At 45.2% G+C, this 26,615-nt stretch overlaps 1 protein-coding gene across 1 annotated transcript; it reads left to right on the top strand.

Annotated features, from left to right (window-relative positions):
* The first annotated feature begins 6,313 nt into the window (after positions 1-6,313).
* On the top strand, positions 6,314-26,191 carry BEST1 (bestrophin 1). Its single transcript, XM_063118732.1, has 9 exons — positions 6,314-6,465; positions 9,262-9,356; positions 10,790-11,023; positions 12,365-12,519; positions 13,390-13,467; positions 19,767-19,919; positions 20,482-20,562; positions 21,726-21,877; positions 24,957-26,191. Exons 1-9 carry the CDS (start codon positions 6,314-6,316, stop codon positions 26,164-26,166), a joined length of 2,310 nt encoding a protein of 769 aa, XP_062974802.1. The 3' UTR covers positions 26,167-26,191.
* The last annotated feature ends 424 nt before the right edge of the window (positions 26,192-26,615 follow it).

Below are 26,615 nucleotides of genomic sequence, written 5' to 3' on the forward strand. Positions count from 1 at the left end.
ATGAGCAGAAGGAGGGGGAGGTGTGTGGGAGGTGGACATCGTCGTCTAAAGGACATGCACACATCCGTAAGTGGGCAGTAGCAAGCGTGTGATTAAACACTCGTCGGATGATCCCCGCTATCTTTCCACTTGCCCCCTGCAATGAGCAATAGAGCAGGAAAAGCATTCTAGACTAGAAGGGGGATGCCTTGGACTTTATATATACTGTAGATGAATGTGTGAGTGTTATTTACACAGACAAGACTTGGAGTTTTCCATGTTTGGTAAAGATGTCTATTCTGCATCTGAGTTGCGAAAAAACTCAAAAAATGTACCTGGGGGCAGTAGAGTAAGGGAAGAAGTTCCCATAATAAAACAGCCGCCCACACTATCCAGTAATATCTGTAAACAGTCCTTACATGACCGGTGTTTGCATGTGCTCATTTCCTATATCTATTCCAACTTGTGGAATTGATGAAACATTCATTTCAGTTGTACCCCCCAGTTCCGTCGGAGCCCTTATAGTCACAGAACACAAATACGAAGGATCTGACATGTATACTGGGTACTATGAAAATGTCAGGAATATGTAGCTGGGATTACAGGGTGAGGCACAGACCAAGGCCTGTACAGCTAGACCTAAGGTTTATCCTGGGATCATCCAGGGTTCGCCCCTGCCTGAGCACCGGATCCCCTGTGTGTCGCCTAGATGAACAGGTTTGACCCCTGGACGATCCAGGGATAAACCTTAGGTCTAGCTATGGCCCAAGACTCTAAAGCCAAATGCAATTTTTAGAACACCTTTATTTCGATAGAATGCAGTTCAATTCAATCCAGTCTCACTTTTCACATTCACTCAGTTACCAAATGACTGCCAGCCAGGTTATGTATTCACCAGAAGGTGAGGGGCACGCAGGTCCTTCTTTGGTGATTTGATCTTTCCTCAGAGTTCTGCTGATTTAGGGATATCTTCAATACTCTTTCTCCAAAGTCTTTGCATAATGGGGTGGGTGGGGGGAACGCCTGTTGATTATGTGTCCTGGTGGCATATTATTTGGGCTTTTTGGAAACACTACTGTTTGATGCTAAAGGGCATCAACTTTCCCTGAGAAACCTCAACCACTACTTCACCACACCTATTGGCAACAGTCCTGAATTATATGACCTTTGCCTCAGGTTTGGGGCCTATCTTGGAAGTCTCTTTGTCCAGCAGTTTCCCCCCAATCTCAGCTAATTGCATGCATCTTGTTGTTTATGTTTCCCAGTCAGCTTTATATGTACATACACCAGGAGGGAATCTACACAGCGTACTGAAGGCGCACGCAAGCGCCTTCAGTGCGCCCCCAAAACGATTGTGTAGATCCTGCCTGAAGAGATGCAGGAAGAGGCGGAGGAGGAGGCAGCTGGGGAATCCGGCCACGTCCTTGCCGCCGCCCACCTCCCCGCTGGCCTCCTGCTGCCCCCGGCCAAAGCCCCCCAAAGCACAGCGAGGAGACCCCGGGCCAGGCTGCCTCCCTCCCTCCCGCCACCTAGCAGCAGCAGCAGCAGCTCCGCCGGTCCGGTCCGCGCCAAGCAGCCCCTTCTCCGCCACTGCCACCGCAGCTCTGCTTACCTTACTTACCAGCAGGAGGCCGGCAGAGCCGCAGCGGAGAAGGGGCTGCTTGGCGTGGACCGTCCCAGCAGAGCTGCTGCTGCTGCTGCTAGGTGGAGGGAGGGAGGGAGGCGGCCCGGGTCTCCTCGCTGCGCTTTGGGGGGCTTTGGCCGGGGGCAGCAAGAGGCCGGCAGGGAGGTGGGCGGCAGCGGTGGCAAGGACACGGCCAGATTCCCCAGCCGCCGCCTCCTTCGCCTCTTCCTGCGTCTCTTCTGGGCAGGATCTACACAATCGTTTTGGGGGCGCACTGGAGGCGCTTGCGTGCGCCTTCAGTACGCTGTGTAGATTCCCTCCTGGTTTGTCCTAATTCTTCAGCCTTTACTGAATATTCCTTCAGTAACTTTCCTTCATTCACACCTCTGAATCCCTTGCACACAATAAAGGGGGGCATTATATGATTTTATGCAACAACGGTAACAATAGTTTTGTTACAAATTCAGGCTATGCAGGTGCCAGATGAAAAACATGTGAGTTATCTTAGTTCCAGGTGGTGACTTTGTCCGGAATAACCCTGGCACATTCACTTTAAAGCAGAAGAAGGGTTGTACAGTTAGAAAATATACACCATCTTCTCATAGAATAACCTACACTGCAGGGACCTAGTGGGGGAGGGAAGGAGTTGGAGGGCAGAAATTAACTGGGTCACCCATCAAGATGTCCAGCTCCAGATAACTCATGCAAGTAAGCCAAGCTACATGCTATGGAGTAAGAGGAGAAGAACCCAGAATTATTAGCCAGTTCTATATGCCTGCATGATTTGAGCCAGTGCTTTTACAATTTGTTACTTCATGCATTGATGAGGAATTGATTCCAGTTGCCAGAATTTCTGCCCCCCCCCCCCCCGGTGACATTTCTTTGGCTTTAGGAAAGTGTTACAAGAGTACAGGACCATTATCCGGGAATGCTTGCATTTATAGAACTGTTCTCGTAAAAGACTGTCTGGACAGCTACCAGAACAATCACCTTTTGAATACCTCCAGGTGTTATTGTCAAACGTCAACATCATGTCTGAGCAGGAGGGACCCCTCAGGGATTTTGAAGTAAGCATATTTACTTGAAGTAAGTCAAAAAAATCCAACAGAAATCAATAGAGCACATGTCCAAGGAAATAGTGGGGAAGAGATTTGATTGAAAACTTTGTGGGTGTTCAGATATTGCTGAATACTCTTCATTCCATACTTTTAACCTTGATGGTTCACAATTAAAACCATGCAGTGTGGTTTATTTTTCCAGAACAAGCCGCACTGCATGGGTAACAAGATATCCTGCAGAAAACGCACTGCGTTCGAGCAACACATTCATTCATCCTGCGGAAAAATCACTACATTCTGACAACAGTATAACCCATGGTGGATTAGTGTGTTGTGTGAAACCAGGCAACGAGTCAGAAGACACCAAAAGACCATGTAGTCCAGGCCACTGCCAAAAGGAAGGACAACCCCTGGATCCCACGTGAGCACTCCAGGCCACTGTATGCCACAGTCACCGGGTAGGTGTATCTCAGAAGATGCTTTCTAGGGCAAACAACGGCACAATTCATCTCACTGCAGTGTGTAATTTCTTTTTTGTATATGCAGGAGGTGTAGTCAGGGATGCAGATTTCCTGAATGGCTGCCAGAGGTTTTTGTTGCAACATTTTCTCAGGAACAAGTTGCTAATCATTTTGGGAAACAAACCATTTCCTCAATATTGAAATCAGCTTGTAAGTAATTCAGGACCAACAGGTTGTGTGAGTGACACCAAAACAGTTGTCTGCCCTAACCCCACTCAGTAGCTTTCCTTACAACAGCATTCCCCAACCTGGCAGTCTCTAGATGTGTTGGACTATAACTCCCATCATCCCCAGCAAGCATTGTCCCAGGAGGTGTGCTTTCTGAGGGTAATGGGAATTATAGTCCCACACTTCTGGAGGTTGCCAGGTTGGGGAAGGATGCCTTCCACAGATAGTCCTTCAGTTTCCCAGCAGGTCTTCCTAGGGTGCCTTGTTCTATCGTGGGAGGTGCTGACCTGGCTAATCTGTGCATCTCCTCCAATTGCATGGCATATCAAGGAGAATGGGAAATTCTGCTAGCTAGACCCAAATGCTAAGACCTTCTCCTAGGCCTAAGAGAGCTTGCTCTAAGTTAGTTAGGGTTCAGACAGAGCCCCATTCAGTCCCTAGACTAAATTGGGCTGTTCTTCTAATGGGGATGGACAAAGAAGACTAAAGGGAATCCAAAGATGGAGCTACCTCCACCGTACAGGGCCAATACGATGTGCAGACCAAATAGAGCGGCCATGCCTAACAGAGGATAGTGCTTTATTTGAACAAGTGTCAGAGGAAATGCCTTATCTGAAAGCACCCTCAGTTTGAAGGCCTGTCCAGATCAAGTCCAGTTTAGATAAAGATAAGCACCATCAGAAGGAAGGGCTGGGCCTTGAAGTTGCTCATGAACAGCAGACTGAGCAAGGCACTCAAGTCGCCGGGTCACAACATCTTCCCTACGATGGTGAGATGTATTGCATTTCTTTTTAAATTATAATAATTATTTCTAAATGTGCACTTATAGAACTAAATTCGCATAAGCAAATGTCATGCAAGTCAATTGGCTGCCGAACAACATTTGTATGCTTTTGGCATCACATGTCGGAATAATCTTCAAGCTGCCTCCAGCAAACACATGGGTAGAACCACGGGAATATAAACACTGGAGGTTTCTGAGGACTATCCATCATGTTGAGCAACTCCAGGCGATGATGTAGCTGAGCCAGGAAATCCACCTCATAGAGATATTATGAAACCTACAAGATCAGAGAAATCGTAGCACAGACAGTGTTCCATTACCCTTCCTAATCTCGCTCGCCCAAGCACAGCAGCCCAAAGCAAAATTATAGATGTTCTGGAGCAGTGTAAGAAAGGCCCTTCTGAGGATCAACAACATGCTTTAATGTTCCTTTTATTGTGTAAACTATCTTCTGGGCAGCAGTCCAAGCCAATGCTACAGTCCTGCTTAATAAACTGCTTCTATTACATCGCCTTTTCAATACCCTGGCTCTGATTCTTCCTTCTCTTAGACTTCCCCATGTTTCTTTCTCCTATCTCTAATGTTACCTCTCTGTTACTATGCTTGTCTCCCCCAAAGTTATTCTTCAAGTTCCTACCCTGCCCATTAACAAAACTCCCAGAAGTCTGCTTGGTTTGTTTTTGTTTAAGTTTGCATGTGGGCTCCATCCACAGTAACAGCAGCTCCGGATTTCTGAAGTAGCACAAAGACATTCTGTTTTGGCACTGGCTAGTGGTTTGTTTGTGACTGCTCCAAAATGCCTTATATGTGCATCAATCATCTGAACTCCTCACTCTTTGTAACAGACTGTATTTGTGACACCAAGGAGACACCCCTGGAGTCCCTTAAAACATTATTTATTAAACTTATTTATTAAAACATTTGTATCCTGCCCTATATCACTGGGACCTCAGGGTGATCATTTGTATGATCACATCATACAAATAGTATAAAACAATAAATAAACACGGCTAAAAACAAATTAAACCATTAATCCAGCTAAAACCAGTACTGAATTTAATTTAAACAATTAAAACTATGTGCAACCTTGGTGAATTTAGCCATCAAAGGCTTTGATAAAAAGCCATGTTTTAACTTGGCCAGCACCAGTGCCAGTTGGGCTTCCAACAGGAGGGCATTCCACATCCGGGGTGCCACAACAGAGAAAGCCCTCTCCCGTGTCCCACCATAGTGTATGTCTTGCATTGGTGGGTCGCAGAGGAGGGCTCCTCCAACAGATCTCAATTCTCAGGCAGATATATAGAGGGAGAGGTGTTCCCTCAAGTATCGAGGTCCCAAGCCATTTAGGGCTTTAAATGTCATTACCAACACCTTGAATTCCAATATGTTTCCATATAAGTAACAGCATGCAAGACGAACATAGATCATCCGGCATGAGAACAGAACACATGCTTATTGTCCTGATCAGCATGTGCAATAATCCAGAGATAGGCAACTGGTACCCCCCAGATGTCTGGGAGTGCAACTCTTGTAAGCCACAGCCAGCATGGCTAATGGTCAAGAATGCTGGGAGTTGTAATCCCAAACATCTGGAGGGCATCAGCTAAGGGGAAACTGCAATAATCTACAAATGGCAGGAGTGGGAGACATTTTTTCTGTGCATCCCCTCCAAGGTCAACTTTTGGGATGGGGGGGGCACAAAGAGACAATACTGGGCGGGACCAGAGCCCCAAATGGGCACAACCACCTTTTCCTTTTTTCCTGCCTTTCCTTTTCCCTCCATGCTCAGCAAACTGCTGGAGGAGGAAGAGACCACTCTTGCCAGATGTCTGGATGAATCACTTCCAGAGGGCTTTTGAAATGAGGCTGACAGCTGCATAAAATGAGGCTGAGGAGGGCCAGTTGCCCACTTCTGAGAGGAAGTTTTTACAATGCACTTACATCAATGTACTCACGGTGTGCGGAAGGGTCAAGCTCGAAGTGGTCCAAAGTTAGCATTCCATGCCAACTTGCCATGGGCTCCTTGGCTACATCCCCTCCCCATAATATCACTTATGGGTTTACCCAGGTTGTCCCATTCCCCAAACGTCCAGTGCTGTTTTTGCCTTCCAGCAGCTCCTCATTCTCCCCAAGATGGCCTTATCCCTTGCTCTGCTGTTTATCTTTAGCAGGCCTTGTGATGACTGTGACATACACATACCGTGTAGCTGATGCACGCCTGGGCACCTTCTCACAGCTGCTGCTCCGATGGAAAGGCAGCATCTACAAACTCCTCTACTGTGAGTTCTTAATCTTCATCTCTTTCTACTTCAGCATCAGCCTTGTCTACAGGTGAGCATCTACATTTCATCTAACCCTGAGTGGTGTCTTTAGGGCCTTTCTGCATAATCACTGGAAGTGCATCGCACCAAGTCAGAAGTGTGCTTCCTCATACACCTAACCAGAAAAATAGCATTGCCATCAGAACAACGGAACCCCTTTCATGGGGGAAGAAAACTTTCAGGAAATTGGAGGGCAGATTTTGGCACAGCACTAGTTCCACCTATACCCTAGCGCTAAACACAACACTGCCCCCCTCACACCTGCCTTGTGAAAGATGCAAAATGGGGGCCAGGTTGCCAACACAGTTGGTGTTGTTGCCACTTGCAGTAGCAACACACACACACACACAGCCCCTTAGGGGGGGAAAGAAATAAGCTGTGGTGCACCCCCTGCCAATGGTGAACCCTGTCTGAGAGAAACTATTGGAGAACTCTTCCTACCCTGGAGAAATTTGATGAAAGTGTGTGTGTGTGTGTGTGTGTGTGTGTGTGTGTCCCTCCAAATTAAATAGTGTGGAGAATTTTGAGAGTCCATTTGTGCACAGCTCTAGTTTTCAGTAAAGAATGTTTTCCTCCTTCTCTCCCCAAATATCCAAAGGAGCCACTGAAACTGTAGGAGGGAGGGAATACTCCAGCCAGCATTTGGACATGTCATATATTCATAAGGCACAGGCAGTGTGGCAGTACTTTTCCAGGTGATCTCCCCCTGCAGGCTAGTTTAGCAATTACACCCCACTCTACCACTCTGGGTGGATGAATAGCCCAAAAGACCCGAACAGCAGCCTCCAGTGCTTCCTGCCGGACTCTGTAAGCAGTGCCCATCCCTGTTTCTAAACACAAGTAGTTAAAATATGTGTATTTTAAACGTCTGGCAAACGAGCATCAACCATTCCAGAACTTTTGTGCAAACAAAATGCATCAAAGAAAAGCAAGTACTTCAAACATCCTGGACACTTCCAAATGGACAGCTCCAGTTCCTAACTAACAGAAAGCTTTGCGCAGCTATTTTGTCTCATGGGTGGAAAACATCGTCATCTGCATCCATGTAAATGCCCGTCCGTGAGTCAGGGCGATGGCACAATAAAAACCTCATCTGCAAGCACCTTGGCTCACATTTTATCAGAAATAGGGAACATTTTGCAGGGAAATCAGTAGAAGAGTGCATTTCTAGCATTACCACAGAGCTCTCTAGTGATGAAGAATATTGGCTTAGATCCTACACACACACACACACACATTTTCTGCATACACACAGTGTGTAGAGGGGGGATATTTATTTTATTTATTATTATTGCATTTATATCCCACCTTTTTTCCTCCCAGGAACCCAAGGCAGCATACAAAATCCTCCTCCTCTCCACTTTATCCTCACAACAACAACCCTGTGAGGTGGGTTAGGCTGAGAGTCTGTGCCTGGCCCAAAGTCACCCAGTGGGTTTCCATGGCTGAGTGGGGACTAGAACCCGGATCTCCTGGCTTCCAGTCTAGTACATTAGCCACTACACCACACTGACTCTATCTTAGAATCCCCCCACCATCACAGCCTGCCATACCTCCCAGTGCTCCAGAAGGCTACCAAACCTCCAGGAAGGGTTGGCAGGTGCAGAGGTCTGTGACTGGAAGTGTAAAGTGGGAAAGCATCCTTTCATGAGCACAGTGATGCAACTTTGGCCACAGATAGACCTAAGGTTTATCCTGGGATCATCCAGAGTTTGCCCCTGTCTGAGCACTGGATCCCCTGTGTGTCACCTAGATGAACAGGTTTGACCCCTGGATGATCCAGGGATAAACCTTAGGTCTAGCTATGGCCTAAGCCAGATCTACACCAAGCAGGATATACCGTTTTGAAAATGGTATATGGAATGTGCCCTGGGTCCGAACAATTGTCAAAACCGTTATAAACCATTATATCACAGCAATGTAGATCCTAGGTCATTTTAGGCCCTGGACATAACAGCTTTATGGGGGTGCTATCTAGACAGCTATGTGTATTGCTTCAGTTGTGAAGCATGCAATTAACATTCCTCTTCCCTGCCTCCACAACCACCATTCCATGCATTTACAAATGCTTTGGCATTTCTGATATGATAGGGCAACAACAATAAAACTGTTAGCTAACCCTGATTTTTAATTTATTTTTAAATGTTCTGAGCATGTGTAGCTTTGCATTTTAAATCATAGTGCCATCATGACTACAGGAATCCAACAGGGTTTGGGTCATGAGTGAAAGATGTCATTTGGACCCAGCCACCCAAAACATTCTGTGAATGAAGCAGGATGAGCAAGGCCCCATCTGGAAGCATCCCAAGAGAACACACAACCTTGGAACATTTTTAAGCATGTCAAAACAAAAGGTTGAGAAAATGGGGCAGGTATGGGGGCAGGTAATCACGCTGCTTGCCACTAAAAAATACCAAGAATAGTATGCTATAGGGATTTGAGAATATGCATTCCACACCATAAACAAGAAATGAATATACAGTCTGTGGTTACGTCTGTATTTTCCCCAGATAGAAAATAATGTGCTTTGAGTGGTCAGGGGTGGGGGTGGGGGGAGTGATATTCTCCACAGCAAAAGAGCAACATTGAGGGAAGGGAACAGGGCTGCACACAAGAAATGAAAATAAATGTGCATCTGTTGTCTTGCGCAACAACAACAAATCCACCTGAATTGCCAAGAAGGGTCCTTAGAGCTGAATCTGCCTCTGCACAGTGCATATTTTCTCAGTTGCCATCAATGACACACACACACACCCTTCCAGTTTTGAAACTGTGGATATCCCCCTACTATATGTTTCCATTCCAGGTTGATTTTGAATGAGAACCAAAGGCTGATGTTTGAGAAACTGGCCCTGTACTGCAACAGCTATGCTGAGCTGATCCCTGTGTCCTTTGTGCTGGGTAAGGAATGCAAAGATAGGGGGAGAATGATGCAAAGCCTCAGCCGCCGTTTGGTTTCTTTATTTCTTACAATTATAGTAAGGGCCAACCAGAAGTATTTGGTTGCTTGAGGCAGAAAATCCAGAATGGTTTTTTCAAAAATCCCCATAATAATAATAAAAAAGAATAAATTGAATATCTGATTATTTGCTGCCCTTTAATGAAGCCCCGAATTTGCCACCTGAAGTGGCTGCTTCATTCTGCCTAATAGAAGGGCTAGCCCCAGTGGGTTCAGGTCACATCAAATTCACCAGAAACTAGATATGAATCACAGTTCCTTTAAAATGTCCACAAGAGCTTGGGGGAAATAAAAGATGGGCAGACCATATTAAGTTGTTGTTTATGATGATGATGATGATGATTAGGAGGAGGAGGAGGAGGAGGAGGAGGAAAGATTTATACATTACATAATGTATAACTTCAGTGTAACTATGTATAACTATTGCATAACTTCAGTGTCTGGCATCTTTGCAACAGTTGCTTATTTGCCACTAATTTTTTAAATCTCCAAGCCATCAAAATGTCCCAAAACATTGTAACATTCATCAGTGTTTACAAAATGTGTAATAAGCTTAGTCATAAAGATATTTACTGCTGAGGCAGCACCTCCTGAGATGAGATACTGTTGGCGATTACCAACACAGTGCCTTTGTTCCTCACGGCAGCTGAGCTTGACATAATTCTGAATAATACTGCAGAAGGAAATTCTCATAAAGATGCCTTCTCTGAGAGGTGGAATGCATATTCCCACAAGTGGCCTTTTGACATTCTTGGCAGCTTTATGTTAGGCTTTTTTGGAGTAGTCTCCCCTCACCAGGCTGAGGCTACAAGAGATAATAGTGCCCATTCTGTCAGGATGTGGCCATGTGACAGAATGGCCCAGACCTCACAGTGCCAACTGTAAGCCTGTCAGAACAGGCCCTGCCAATAAAGATCTCTCGAGTTCTGACATTACTGTCAGGGTGCTGAGCAAATGAACCATCCAGGTTTCAGGAAATACTTTGGTTTTCAAAGAATTTAAACTTTCTTCCTTTAAAAATGAGTTACTGGGCCTTGCCATCACAGAGGGAAAATGTGAAAGCTCAAATATATATTGTTAATCAGAGCGTCTGATGTCAGAATCAGAGCTTCTGACAGAGCTGTTTTGGGGGGAGGGGGTTTCTTCACTCTTCTCTCCTTGCTTCTACCACCCTCAGCCAAATTCTGCTCAAATAAATATGCACATTTTAATGACTTTTATTATTTGCTCTGACGACAAATTTTGGACCTTTTGTCTGTGGACACCCACCCTCAACCGTACAAACAGGGCATTTTTTTAAAAAAAAGGTTGGATACGTGCCTGCAAGTAACCGACAGTCCTTTCGTTATGACTAACTGTCCCATTTCCATTCTAGGCTTCTACGTTACGTTAGTGGTGTCTCGCTGGTGGGGTCAGTACGAGAGCATCCCATGGCCCGACCGCATTATGAACCTGGTCTCGAGTAGCGTGGACGGGAAGGATGAGTATGGACGCCTTCTGCGGCGCACGCTGATGCGTTACATCAATCTGCTGAGTGTCCTGATCTTGCGCTCTGTCAGCACAGCAGTGTTCAAGCGGTTTCCCAGCATAGAACATATTGTGACAGCAGGTACAAGCCATCATAGTGGTGACCAGCTAGGACAAAACTCATTCAAAGTGGATGCACTCCGTAGAAATGAAGATACCCATGGAAACCTGAAAGCTCATTGAGATGCCAAAGGTTTGGGGGTAGAGTTGGCAATTTTGTTTATTTATTACATTTATATCCCAACCTTTCCTCCAAGGAGCTCATAATGGTGTATGTGGTTCCCCTCCCCACCCAATTTTATATGCACAGCAACCTTGTAAGGTAAGCTAGATTGAAAGATAGTAACTGGCCTAAGGATATGTAGAGCTTTTCTACATGAGGCTGTTAATCGGCTGTATCTACTTTCGGTTACATGGTAGAATTGAGATCTGAGCCCTACACAAGGGGTGTTTCCCTTCCTGCTCTTCTACTACATAACCTCCAGGTGGCACTGTGGTGTTACAATATATCATAAGTACACAAAAGGAAATTACACTTTCTTTCTCTCACACAATTAAATGCCACGTTTTCCCTACTCTTAAAAAAAAAAACTTGCCAAAACTGCTAGTTAGACACAGAAGTGGAAGTGGAGGGTCACAACATCATCTAAAGAACCCATAAACAACTGTGAGTAGGGAATGACGAGCAAATAATAAATGCCTCACGTAGAAAAGCTAGTAGTGAGCTTTATGACTGAGCGGGGATTTGAACATGGGTCTCTCCACTCCTGGCTTGATATTCTAACCCCTATACTACATCTATAAATTCAACTACCTTGGCCAGTTATAATTATTATGGGACTTACCCTATAAGGTACTGTTAGTCTCTCCTCATTTCTCAGAGTGGTGAGAAGTTCCAGGGGTGCAGTGCTTATCTGGATTTGTTTTCCCTTGAAACAAAATTGTAAGGAAACAAAATGATGGCAGTTGTACCCCAACACACCTGGAGGGCACAGGTTGAGGAAGGCCCCTATACACAGTTTATTTATTTATTTATTACATTTTTATACCACCCAATAGCCGAAGCTCTCTGGGCAGTTCACAACAATTAAAACCATAATAAAACAACTAACAGTCTAAAAACACAAATAAAAAACACAGTATAAAAAGCACAACCAGGATAAAACCACACAGCAGAAATTGATATAAGATTAAAATGCAGAATTAGAACAGTAAAATTTAAATTTAAGTTAAAATTAAGTGTTAAAATACTGAGAGAATAAAAAGACAGGAAGGATTTCACCATGGAGCTGCTGATCCCTGAGGCAAGTGTTAACCTCTAGGTCAGCTCACAACTCTCCAAAATATGAATTCGATAGGTCTGGAAAGTGCAGAATCCCTGGAAACTGCCTTTTCACTCTCCTCCATCTTATCTTGTGTATAGGCCTGATGACTCCAGAAGAACACAAGAAGTTTGACAGCTTGAACTCACTCCATAACAAGTTCTGGATCCCCTGTGTGTGGTTCTCAAATCTGGCAGTGAAGGCACGTAATGACGGACGGATTCGTGACAGTGTGCTCCTCCAAGGCATCTTGAATGTAAGTTCTGGAGATGGGAGTGGATGTCACACTGTGATTTCATGAAAGGGATGGTGGAAAGAGGAAGGGGGGATCAAAGAGTAGTTTGGAACCAAGATTTAATTCAATAATAACAATGAAGAGCATTCAGAGTACTTCAGATGCATTGGCTCCATAAATCCTGCTACAAACCTGTAAAGTAGACCAATACTATCACCATATTGTTTTGGGTGTGGAGGACAAATTTATTGGTTTGTCTAACATGGCCTACACTAACCTGGTGTCCTACAAATGTATTGGACTACAGCTCCTATCATTCACAGCCAGCATTGACTATCTGAAGGGAAGGTTGACCTTCTCCGCTTAGGGACCATTGACGTACTGAGTTCATGGAAGAGGTAGGATTGAAACCAGGGTCTTCCTGAATTCAGTCTCAGCAAGTCCTCAAGTTTGACCTAAAATCTAACCCTGGAATATGTTTTTAATGAGCTGTGGTGGACATAGAACTATTGGCCACTGGAACCTCTGCCCAAGGCCCATTCATGTTTGGACTCCCCAAAGTACAGCCTACCCATCTTCAATGTTTTGGTCCAAAATCGTTATTGCTAGAAACTTGCATTGGTGTGTTTGATGAAAGCCAAGATTTCCAAGAATCCAATTTCAGTGCCAGACTATGCATTCCATTTTGTACAGTCCAGGGTATCAAGTGTCCATAATTCTTGTTTTAACATAATAAGAGTGAACTATCAGATAGTATTGCTGAATGTAAAGTCCCAAAGCACAGTATCAAAAGTAGTGATTTTCATGCTGTAGCTTACTATACAAAAGACAATGGATGACCTGTGGCAAATTAGCCGTTCCTTTATAAATGCTTGTTCCCCCCTTCCTCAGGAAATGAATGCCTTGCGCAGTCAGTGTGGTCGACTCTACGGTTATGATTGGATCAGTATTCCATTGGTCTACACACAGGTGAGAACTGGACTTTAGTTTTGATTCCCACCCCCCGACCCCGGATTGTAAGCAGATTTACCTTATTACACTAGAATAGGTAAAGGTAATGTTCCCTCATAGGGGAATTGCTTGAGCCCCTTGATCATTTTAGTTCCCCTTTTCTGCACTTTTCCCCCCAGCTCTACGAAATCTTTTTTGAGGTGCTAATATCAGTGGATATTAGCCATGATGGCTACGTATTACTTCCAGTAGCAGAAACAGAGCGCTTCCAGATGAAGCTTTTATTGTGCCATCACTTTGCCTCATTCACAGAGTCTAGATGTCATCATGTCTTACTGCAGAAAATCCATAAATGCAAAAAAGGTGGTATTGCTGCACACTGCCTACTGATTGCTGGTGCTAGGAGTCCTCCATACTGAACTAGACAGGCCTTTGGTCTGATCCAGTACAGCTGTCTTTATGTTCTTACACCCAAAGTACTCGAATACAAATAAGTACCTACATTTAAACCCATTCCATTTGAATCTCCGTTTCAGCTTTCCTCAGCACAATTACAAATGCATTTGTTATCAAATCACTGGATGTTCAATTTAGCAATACGAGTGCTCTTACGTGAAAATATTGTCAAGTTTTAATTCATTTGCTTTGTATTAAATTTTGTACTTTTTATGGTCCTTCGCTTTGTTTTTATCAACCGTTTGCATTCTGTTGTGCATGGGTGCATATCAAAACCTGCCATGCAAGCTGCTTCCCTTCTGCTTGATCGTTCATTGGCCTTGGCCCTAATGGCACTGCTTCACAGTGATTGGTTCACACATGGCACAGTGTTTAGTAGGATGCTCCTGTAGGCAGAGAAGGCTGTTATCTGCATTAGACACCAGGCACATTGTGCACCAACGCCCAAACTGCAGCCTGAGGGTAGACTTTATGGTGCCAGCTTCCTCCTCTGCAAACCTACTGCTTAGAATCTCATGATCCAAGTCTTTGATAATGCACGCCATTGGACTCTGTGGTGCAGAGAAAGAAGATCCTTGTCCCAGTGGATCATTAAGGTTAATGGGAGATATATATGGAACTCTGGGCACAACAAAGTCTCTTGTAGGCCAGGATCAAAGGCAGAAGGAGGGCAAAATCTCTCTCTCACACACAGTCACTTTCCATGGGTGAGAGCCAGTGTGGTGTAGTGGCTAGAGTGTCAGACTGGGAGTCGGGAGATCCGGGTTCTAGTCCCCTCAGCCATAGAAACCCACTGGATGACTTTGGGCCACTCACAGACTCTCAGCCCAGCCTACCTCACAGGGTTGTTGTTGTGAGGATAAAGTGGAGAGGAGGAGAGTTCCGCCTTGGGTTCCTTGCAGGAAAAAAGGCGGGATATAAATGCAATAATAAATAAATAAAAATAAATAAATAAACCTGTTTGATACTGGACATCAGAGGATGCTTCCCTGGAGTACCTGAGAGAAGACAACAAGGCTTAAGGTGGCACAAGGCTTTAAAGAGCCCCTAGTGGCACCTTAAAGACTAGCAACTGTATTCTGGCATAAGCTTTTGTGGACTATAGCCCACTTTACCAGATTCATGGAATATTATGGAGATATAATCTATAAGCAAATATATGATAACACCAGTACCTGTGTGTTTGTGTTATCAACAATAATTGCATGGTGAATGACCACTGTTAATAAGTGACCACTGTGATTGTCACTTTTTGCATTTAATTCCCTTGGTTTCACTGCTTGCAATTCTTTCTCCACCCCACCACCACCAGTATATGTACCATACTGTATATAAATCTGAAACTCTCCATGATATCCATGCATCTGATGAAGTGGGTTGTAGTCCACAAAAGCTTATTCCAGAATAATTTTGTTAGACTTTAAGGTGCCACAAGACTTTCTGTTGTTTTTTTCTACAACAGACTCACACAGCTGCTCCTCTGGAAGTTGGAGATAAGGATATGTATGCATATGCACATGAATACATGTGTTTTCATGTGAACTGGTTTGGCTTGTGGTAGCTAGCAGTAGGTGGAGGGAGAGGAGCTAGATTTAAACTGCTGGTTGAACTTGCAGAAATGTATGTAGCAGAAAATAACCAGAACTGAGGTCCAGAATTCAGAGTGAGGATTCATCCATACATGTCACATAATGGTGGGCTATCTGACGCTGAGGAGAATAAAAGTACAGAACTGGCCCTACCATTAAGCAGAATGAAACAACTGCCTCAAGCAGCAGATGCTGAGGGTCAACAGTGTCAGCAGCCCTCTTGACTGTTCCTTCTGAGTCCCCAGCTATTCCCCTCTCTGGGAAAACAGAGCTGTGTATGTCATGCAGCCTGTCCAGGAGGCCCTCACAGGCCCAGTGTCCTCAGGTGCAGTCCTGTCACCAGTGCTGCAGTAAGATTCAGCTGCCAGCTCAGTTGGCTTCTGTACATGGAATGGGGAAGGGACAACATCTTGTCCTTTGTTTCAGGCAGCAAAATGTCTTGGGCCAGGCCTGTTGAGGGATTCTTATCACCAGTTTCCTGCAGCACCTCCCCAACAGCCTTGCGGACCTTGCCACTTAGCAAAAAGAAAAACACGCCAGGTCTAAACAGTGGTTCCCTGCCTGTTTAGAAACCACAACATTTGCAATGTTCGTGATAACTGTGGCTGCTGTGATGAACCCAGGCTACATTCATTTCACTAGGGAAAACATTGTTTGTGGTAGGGTGACCATATGAAAAGGAGGACAGGGCTCCTGTATCTTTAACAGTTGTATAGAAAAGGGAATTTCAGCAGGTGTCATTTGTATATATGGAGAACCTGGTGAAATTCCCTCTTCATCAAAACAGTTAAAGGTGCAGAAGCTATACTAGAGTGACCAGATTTAAAAGAGGGCAGGGCACCTGCATCTTTAATTGTTGTGATGAAGAGGATATTTCACCAGGTTCCCCATATATACAAATGACACTTGCTGAAATTTCCTTTTCAATACAACTGTTAAAGATACAGGAGCCCTGTCCTCCTTTTCATATGGTCACCCTAGTTTATGGGAGCTCCACCAGTTGTAGCAAAAGCTCTATTACCAGCAACAGGAGCAGATCCAGCAAGAACAGAGTCAATGGCCTGGTTCAGACAACACGCTAAACCGTGCTGCTTAACCACAAAATGGTTAACCAGGCCATTGAAAGGTAGAGTTCCCAGATTGTGACCCAGACATTCTCCCAGTGTCTTAAATTAACTGTTCCTCCTAAGACCAGGTGGCATTCCACCATTCTACTTCCATCTCTCTGTTCCCTGCCCTTCCTCCCTCATCTGCTTTGTTGGGTACCTGGAATTCTGCTTCCTATAGCAGGTGAAGGAGGGGGAAAGGGAGCAGCAGCAGCTGCCTTGTAGTGAATTTAAAGATGCAGGGATAATCTCTGAATTGCAACATGGTGGCCAGAGCACCTGGTATCTCAGTCAGATATAGACCAAGAAACCTGTTTCAAAAAAATCAATGACAAAAAAATGGGATGGCAGCACAAACAGGAAAAAGGAAGGTCGAGAACTCCAGATGCTGAAAAGGGTTTTTATTTTAGGCCAAATGCATCTCGGAAAATCTATCTTTAGGAGCACATTTTTAACAATTATTTGCCAATACAATGGACATTCCAGTGCTTCTTATTGCCTATTATCCCTTGTACTGGGGAATCATTGTTGAAAACATGCCCCTGAAGAAGGATTTTCCAAAATGAGTTCAGTTTTGCCATAAATACTGATCCCAAACCAAGCCAAACCAAAGGAAGACTGTCATAATATCAAGTGATATTCAGGAGAGCCAGATTCCATATCACAAATGACGTCAAAGTGACGTGGACCATCAGCAGCCGTTTGGAATTAAAAGTATAGAAATATCAGAGAGTGAACTGTAGAATTCAAACTCTGCAAGCATCAGTAGGTAATTTAAAGCCAGAATAGCTCTTTTGGGGCGTGAAGGGATAGGAGAGTGAGCCAGAAATTGAGCTCTTCAAACTTTTAGGGACTTTCCAGATAAGGGTTCTTTTTCATGGGAATAACCCTGCTTTCTCTTTTGTTGTTTATTCGTTCAGTCGTTTCTGACTCTTCGTGACTTCATGGACCATTAGTCCTATCTAGAAAGCTTAGTGGGCTATTAGACTTACTGCAGGAGGACAGCAGTTCTTGAGGATTTAAATTGTATGCACTCAAGGTCAGGAGGATGTGGGCAAAACTTCTGTAAATAAAGTTTGCAGGATGGGCAGAAGTAGAGAGGAAAGGGATATGTAATGTAGTGTATAGCAGTTTCTTAGGTACCTCTGACCCAGAGGTACACATGACATTTGCACAACCACCTTCCATACAGCAAAAGAGATGCAACATGGTTGTGCTTGTTTATTTATTTATATTTATTTATTTATTTATTTATTACATTTTTATACCGCCCAATAGCCGAAGCTCTCTGGGCGGTTCACAAAAATTCAAACCATAATAAAGCAACCAACAGGTTAAAAGCACAAATACAAAATACAGTATAAAAAGCTTGTTGAGGGCAAAGAGTTTACTCTTTCGGCTAGTGCAGGGTTGGGCAACTTTGCAGGTCTGGGGCTATTTTGCCACCACCACACCTGACCTCCCCATATGATGTACTCCTGCTGCTGTGCTGATAAAATTCAGTGGTGGCAACAAACACCCATCCACACTGCAATTTGCTGCCAAATTTCAGCAGCAAACTGCTACAGGAGGCTAAAATGGCCAAATTTATCTTGTTTAATTTATTTATTTATTTATTTATTTTATTACATTTATATACCGCCCCCCAGCCAAAGCTCTCTGGGCGGTTTACAACAATTAAAAATAGTAGACATTAAAAGTATACAAAAAATTTTAAAAACATAAAAACAGTATAAACAGTTTAAAAGCTATATTTGACCATTTTAGCTTTCCGTAGTAGTTTGCCTGTGGGTTTCGGTGACAAACTACCAATGTGTTTGATGCTTAGCACAATCAAATACAAAAGAGGGCATGGCTCCTGCAGCTTTAACTGCTGTGATGCAAAGGGAATTTCACCAGGTGCTGCATGCATACAAATGACACCTGCTGAAATTCCCTTTTCTATACAACTGTTAAAGATACAGGAGCCCTGTCCTGCTTTCCATATGGTCACATTAATGTTTAAAGTAGGGGGACTGCTGCCATTGTATAGTTTTGGCCTCACAGGGAATTCAAGGTTTGCCTTGGTCTAATCATTAGACCGGGGGGGGGGGGGTGAACGTCTTTCCATCCCAGGGCCTAATTCGATTTCAGAGAAGCTCTCAAGGGTTGCATTGCAGTGGTGTGCAGGACTGAAGGCAAAAGCAGCAGGCTCAAAATACCAGCAGCATATTGTAGCTTCAAGCTTTTATTGTCATTAAAAGTGTGGGAGAGTAGTGTGAGACTAGTGTGGGAGAGTTAAGTGCCATTAACTCTCCCACACTAGAGGCATTCAAGAGGCAGCTGGACAACCATCTGTCAGGGATGCTTTAGGGTGGATTCCTGCATTGAGCAGGGGGTTGGACTCGATGGCCTTGTAGGCCCCTTCCAACTCTGCTATTCTATGATTCTGTGAGTCTTAGGAGATGCATTCCAGTCTTCTGGAATGGGGCAAAAGTCAGGAAACCACCCAACAGTGGTTGGAGGAGTGGGCCAGGAAAGTGGTCATGTCCATCTGGAGAGCCAGATTGGCCCACCAGGTAGGCCATATTTGGCCCCTGGGCCTGAGGTTCTGTGGTGCTGCATTGGAATCTGATGTGTGAAGTGGCCTTGGGCTCAGTGCTTTAGTAGGGTGGCCATATAGAAAGGAGGACAGGGCTTCTGCATCTTTAGCAGTTGTAGAGAAAAGGGAATTTCAGCAGGTTTCATTTGTATGCATGCAGCACCTGGTGAAATTCCCTCTTCATCACAAAAGTTAAAGCTGCAGGAGCCCTGCCCTCTTTTGTATCTGGTCATGCTAGGCAGGGCTCCTGCAGTTTTAACTTTTATGATGAAGATGGGATTTCACCAGGTGCTGAAATTCCCTTTTTTCTACAACTGCTAAAGATACAGGAGCCGGGTCCTCCTTTCCATATGGTCACCCTATTGATGCTGCACTGCAAATTTTGGCAGTGAGGGAGTGGGCCAGGGGGCTGCATGCAGTCCATAACTTCCCTTATTCCTAGGTTAGTGGCTCAAGTGTGGACAAGAGATACACTACAGAAACATTTTATGGCACAAGCCAAGGCTTAGTAATGGCTGTGCACCACCACCACTCTCGTTAAACCATAGTGTCTTGACAAGTACTAACAATGTCTCTTCCTCCAAGGTGGTCACAGTAGCCGTTTACAGCTTCTTCCTGGCTTGTTTAATTGGTCGGCAGTTCCTGGACCCAGCAAAGGAATATCCTGGTCATGAGATGGACCTCTTTGTGCCTGTTTTCACCTTCTTGCAATTTTTCTTCTATGCTGGCTGGCTCAAGGTCAGTTCAAAGGAAAGAATATTGATCCCCTGGAAACTTCTGCCCACCAAGATAGAACATCTGACCTTAGTCCACAGGGCTCCTGTCTGTTTACATGTAAAGTGTGTCGGTGGGGGGCAGGGGAGGGATGGTGATTTAAAGGGTCAAAGGGTCATGCAAATGGGAGTTGGTGCACCCTCTTTGCTAGTCACACCTCTTACCCCTCCAGTCCATCACACCTGGAGCTTTTCTTCCAGGTAGGCTCCAATACCAGAAGTGAGCCTAGTCCTTAAAAAGAAAGTAGATAAAGATGGGAATCCTGAAGGATCTTTCCCTGTTGAAATGTTAATTGCTGGAAGGCAATACATAAGCATCTCTCTTCTGCATAAAATCCCAGACCTCTTTCTTTGCTCATCTATTTCTTACTCTTTTATCCCACTGGCTAGGTAGGGGAATGTTGTAATTAACTGTTGTTAAATACAACAGTGAAATCCATTTCTCTGGCCTCCTGGATCATCCTTAGGGCAGCCTCACAACCCAGGAGCTATATTTGCACAATCCTTTCATTGTTCTCATTTCCCAGGTAGCTGAACAGCTCATCAATCCATTTGGGGAAGACGACGATGACTTTGAAACCAACTGGCTCATTGATAGAAATCTGCAGGTGAGTTAGAGGTCTACTATTGCAGCCAAGGTGGAGAACACAGAGACCATGGGTCCACGTGCAGCCTCCACTGCCCCCACCCCACTGTGGCCCCCACCACTAACCCCTCCCCCTTACACACACACATTGGGGATTTTAATAATAATAATAATAATAATAATAATAATAATAATAATAATAATAATAATAATAATAATAGGAAATGGCATCCATGCAAAGTCCAAAAAGGATTAAATTTAGCTTGAAATCTTTTCAGCATTCTGTAGTTCTACATATGCCATTTTTAAGCCTAAATTTTAAAGAATTCATTTTCTAAACTGCAGGGGGGGACATCCAATGACCCCAATCCACCCCTGTCTCATTCTTCCCGTGGGGCAGCTCTTTCCCCTTTGATACATCTCTGATACATCTTCGATACATCAACTTAATTCAGACTGGGTTAAGTGGCTATTAATTGCCACATCACCCTCTCCGCTGTTTGGTAACCATCCAATGTTCAGGGTGACCATGGCTCTGAAACAGGCCTTCCTATCATGTTAATAGTCCTCCCAGTCAAATGCATGATTTCTGTCTTCATGTGCAGCTCCATTATCACAAGGACTAAATTGCTTCTAGCTTCATTATTTTAGCACATGACCTTTCAGGTTCTTTTTATAGCCAGTTCATTTCTGGATGCGGGAAGTTCAGACCGGATGCCTCCTGTGCTCACCTCTCACTGAGTTTTCCTTCATGCTGCCTTTCTTGTGCTTTGATCACTGCCTGCCATTCATACACTCATGCTGTGTCCTGTGCATCAAAAGCAACTCATTCCACAACTCTTCCTTCTTAGGCAAGCCTGCACAACTCATGAAACACCCAGCCATGATCTGAGCCCACTGTAGGTTCAAGAAATTTCCTAATTTTGCTGCCTGCCTGAGACTCCTCTCCCCACTTCCCGAAAAGGCGGGTTTATCAAGGCACCGGCAAGCTACAATACACTGTTATCTTAGTGTGCTGCTCCATTATCATACACTCTCCAGAATACTCAACTGAAAAGAAAGAAAAATCATCTCCCCAATTGCTTTGTTTTTTTTAAATTGCAATTGTCCCAAAATTATTGGAAATAGATGCTTTCTTAGAAAAGGGGAAATGAGAGCAAACACACTCACAGGGTCTCTCGGCAGGTCTCCCTTATGGCTGTGGACGAAATGCACCAGGACCTGCCCACCCTGCAGAAGGATCCATACTGGAATGAGCCAGACCCACAGCCACCCTACACAGCAGCTACTGCAGAATATAAGCGGACCTCTTTCCTTGGCTCAACCTTCGACATCAGGCAAGTGAAGCGACCGGAAACAACTGTAGGGCTGGAGAGATCCCTTTTCGGGACATAGGAAATGATTCTGAATACATAGGCTCTTGCCTGTCAAAGTTCATGACCCAATAAATGTGTTAGACTTTATAGTGCCACAAGAGGTTTTTGTTTTGTTTTTAAAGCTTTACTAATAGTAAAATCCATGGAACCTGCAACAAAAAATTGCAGAATGAAATGCGCCTGTTCAGGGTTCCAGCCAGCCAGCCTGGGGGACATCTACACAGCGTTCCGAAGGCGCCCCGAAGCCCCTTGAGGGCACCCCGAAAACGCTCATGTAGTACGTACCTTAATCGTCCCCAGAAGAGGCGGAGGAGGAGGCGTGCTTCGGCGGCGCAGACTGTGGGCGGGCTGCTCCAGGCTCCGTTTCCCTTTAGCCAGCAGGCCCTGCGAGAGCTCCCAGCAGCGGGGCTGGGTCGTGGGACGGAAGAGAGCAGACAGGCGAGGAAAGGGGCGGCGGCGGTGGCGGCGGCCCCTGCGCGGTCCTGGGGGCGTGGGAGGCACCCTCCCCTTTCCTCGCCCGTCGGCTCTCTTCCCTCCCACGACCCAGCCCCGCTGCTGGGAGCTCTCGCAGGGCCTGCTGGCTAAAGGGAAACGGAGCCAGGAGCAGCCTGCCCACAGTCTGCGCTGCCGAAGCCCGCCTCCTCCTCCGCCTCTTCTGGGGACAATTAAGGTACGTGCTACACGAGCGTTTTCGGGGCGCCCTCAAGGGGCTTCGGGGCGCCTTCAGAACGCTGTGGCCCAGCTCTTTTTGGATAATCCATTGCATTTCTCCTGCCGCCACCCAACCCTACAAAAATAGTAACTCAGAAGTCCATGCCTATGGAGCACACTCAGTCTTCAATGAATTGTTATAAGCTTTCCCCCTTATTTTACACACACACCCCATACAAACTTTAGAGTTCCTGAAACCTACTGAAAGCTCCCTCTTGTGCGTGGGTGGGCCATTTTGACTATATAAAGATTCATACTCAGAGAATGAGTTCACGATTTATAGGATCAAGCTCAGACCACTCTTTGGGGATCAAGATCTACCCATACCTTTCATTTGGTTGTTTTGATGTGCGGTGAAGCTTTTTCTATCTGTTATTATGGCTTCCAATAACACCTCAGTCATCCACACCTCATATAGTCAAATGGTTTGTGATGAGTTGCCAGTCTCTCCCCTTAAGCTCTACACATCATCTTGCGGTTTGCAGGCAGTAAAATGAATAATACTGGCTGAGGTTATCAAGATGTTTGGCAGTAAACATGATGCTTATACACACCTCACTCTCATCATCCCTGATGCGGCTGAATAAAGAGGACTATGCTATGGATCGTGAAGGAAGAGATGCAATTTGTCACAGCGTTTAACTTTACTTGACACAAGATTTTGCTTTCCCCCACCCTCCTACTTTTCCCTTTTGTTTTGTCAGTACACAGAGCCCTGTCCAGAGCCAAACTGAGTAGGACCAACCCTACCATTAGGCATTAGGAAGCAGCCACATCAAGACAGCTGATTTTGAGTGTCATGAAAGAGTAACAAATTCAGTTATTTAGATACTATGTATCTTTAGACAGAAGAAAGTCTTACAATTCCCCAGCCAGCATGGGGCATTGCATAGGATCGCACCCTTAATTTATTATTGTTGCTGTATTGTTACTGCAAGGAGAGGGAGAGGCGTTGTTGTTGTTGTTGTTTACATTTCCATAGACGAAGATCAGTGGATGGTTTACAAATGATTAAAACATTAAAAGCAATAAACAAAATTTTAAACCATAAAAACATACAACAGATAGAATACACGAAGACAACATACATCTCACCTGCCTTCGGTGCCAAAATAGCTAGGCTCTGGCCTTGAGAACTATGCACCTTGACTTAGCTTTATGAAATGTATTGTTTAATGCCTTTTGCATACTTGGTTGTATATTTTACAGTTCCAAGTGGCTTTAGATTTCTTTTTTAGAGAGGGGAAGGATATACTTTTTAAAAGAGAGAATTTGGAGGGTGCTGTTTGCTGCACTGCCTCAGGCATCAAAATAGCTTAGGGCTGCCCTAGGCAACACACAATGGATGTAGGGTTGCTAGTTATCTACAAGCACAGGAGAGATTCTCTTGTGCACCTGAACCAGGGCTGGCATCAGGGGTTGGTATGGCCAAAAGTCCCAAGAAGGGTCCCTTGGTCCTACTCCTCCTTGTGCTGTTGCTGTCAGCTGCCATTGGCCCACAGCGGAGGGATGAGGAGGAGCTGCCACTGTTGCCACCCACGGCTTGCTCATTGGCTTGCTCACCCACGGTCTGGTGAACAGGCGAGAGCAATAGCATGGAAGGTGCAACAGCAGCTGGTGGCAACTGCAGTGACGAGGAGGTGAGCGCTACTGAGGTTACAGATTTCAGGGACATCCATATGTGGGGTGGAGTTCAATGAGTTTTCCTAGGCTCAGCCACCTGGACTTTGTTTCAGTGTCCGCTATGGCTCTCGACTTGATCTGCAGTGAGCTGGACCAGATTGCACATTTTCCGGGAATTTCACACATTCTGGAGGTGAAGGATCCGCAATTTGTGCAAATTTCTGATCAGGTCTTGCACAAATTGCAGCTGAATTTGTGCAAATTGCAGCCGAATTTGCACAAATTACAGCCGGATTTGCATAATTTGCAAATGCGGCCAACATTTGTGTAAATCACCCAGAAATTTGTGCTAATTGCAAACTCCCCTTTCCCCCCCCCAAAAAAAATGTGCAAAAACATTTTCAGAGTTTGGGGAACAGCCGACAGCTTGGCTTGCACACACAAAGAGAGCTGTACACACAGTGGGACTCTTTCGAGCCAAAAAAGAACCTGGTTTCCCAGTGACGGATATCCTTAACTGAGATAGGGTGGACAATATTGACAGAAGGGCCCCCGATTGAGGATGTCCACCCACCCCCGCCCTGTAAAGGCTCTCCAAAAGACTGATCAGAGTTGCACACGTAGGAGCCTAGAAACCACCCCCCACCCTGCATTTTTGTTCTCTCCAGTCACTCACTCTGTGTAACTGTTTGCTTCCCTTCCCCAGCATGCAGAAAGAAGAGATGGAATTCCAACCCCTGGAACAGATTAAGGAGAATGAGGAAGCCAACCATTCAACGCCATTGTTGGGGCACATCAGCCGCTTCCTGAATGTCCAGTCCCCCAGTTTTGCCAGGTCATCAAAAATGAACCTGATGCGTCGGAGGACTGAGAATGTGCCTCCTTCCCCTTACTATGTTTATCCGGATGTGGGAAAACCTGGGAGCCCCACCAGTATTAACCAGCAAAGAGGAGACTGCTCACCACCAGGCTTCAGTTCCCAAGATCAGTGGGACAAGGCAGCTAGTAAACTGAGAGAATTCGATGCCTTCATGTCGACGCCCTTCTATGAGAGGCCCGGCTTCTACAGCGCTCCACAAACACCTATCAGCTCCATCCCAATGATCTTCCCATCTAGGCGCCAAGGCCGTAAGAAGCCTCCTGCTCTCACCAGTATCACTGCCTGTTCCACCTCTCTGAGGGACAATGCTGCCAACCAGTCTCCTTGCAGAGCCAGTGATATGGACAGAAGTGAGAACTCTCTTGGCTCAGGAACTCGGGAAACTTTTGTTTGGCCGGCAGAAAAAAGCCAAGCTCCGGACTCCTTGGTAGTGACCATCGAAGAGGAGGCAAGGAACACGTTCAGTCGATCAAAGGAGACTTCTCCTCTTGGAAGCCCAGGAGGGGCTCTGTCCTCAGGGGACTCTTTAAGTCTCAAGTTCCCCTTCTTTGTGGAATCCCCAGACCCTGAGATGCAGGCCAACTGCAAGAACATGAAAGGCCACCGACAGCTCCGGCTGACCTCAGACAACCCAGCCACGCCAAACCCAGATCATACCAGTTTCCTTCATAGCTACGGCATCAGGACCCCAAGCAGCAATGGGCCGACTACATGCTTTCCATTCACACCATTGACATCCCCAGTGCTTGAGAGATCCCACCTGAGCAAAGCCAATGCTGCTGTTGGCCCTGGTTCAGAGCCTTCTCCTGGGGTCAGGGAGCAGGATTTTCCAGCAGGATCCGGGGCCTCAAGAGACACCGGAAGTGGAAACACCAGCAGTGCTTATCAGCCCAAAGATCAGAGAAAGGCAGCTGGCTCTTCACCCAATGACTCTGGCATCTCCCTAGCAGAAGGAGACTTTGTGGGACTCATGGAAGTGATCATGGAAACCAGCGAGAACACGGCTGACGAAGAGAAGGGGGACTGGGAAAAATGAATGAGTCATTGCATTAGGATGTGGAGATGGGCTTTTGTTGTTGTTTTTGTTGTTACAAAAAACAAGTTTTATTGGTGCTCAACCTTTTAGAAGCACCGAAATCATATACTATGAACCACAAATCAATTGAGAATGCCACCACCTTAACTTGAAACACTCATTCTGTAGATACATGTGTGCTTCTGGCTATGAACACGTTAAGAGCCATTCATGGGAATTCAGCATCACTAGACTTGGAGAATAGCTCTAACAATTAGAGTCTAATTCCAGCAAGCAAATTATTGGAGTTTTTATGATTCTCTCTCTTTCTTGCTTTACTAATTGAAAGTACCAAAGAATGGAACTAGGTCAACAATACTGTAAACCTGTTTCAGGTATGAGTTAAGAGCCAATTTATGCAATTAATTTCTCCAACCATGTAGAGAGTGATTTTATACCCTCCCTACCCC

The sequence above is a fragment of the Elgaria multicarinata genome, chromosome 2 (assembly GCF_023053635.1).
Source record: "Elgaria multicarinata webbii isolate HBS135686 ecotype San Diego chromosome 2, rElgMul1.1.pri, whole genome shotgun sequence".
Classification (NCBI taxonomy): domain Eukaryota; kingdom Metazoa; phylum Chordata; class Lepidosauria; order Squamata; family Anguidae; genus Elgaria; species Elgaria multicarinata.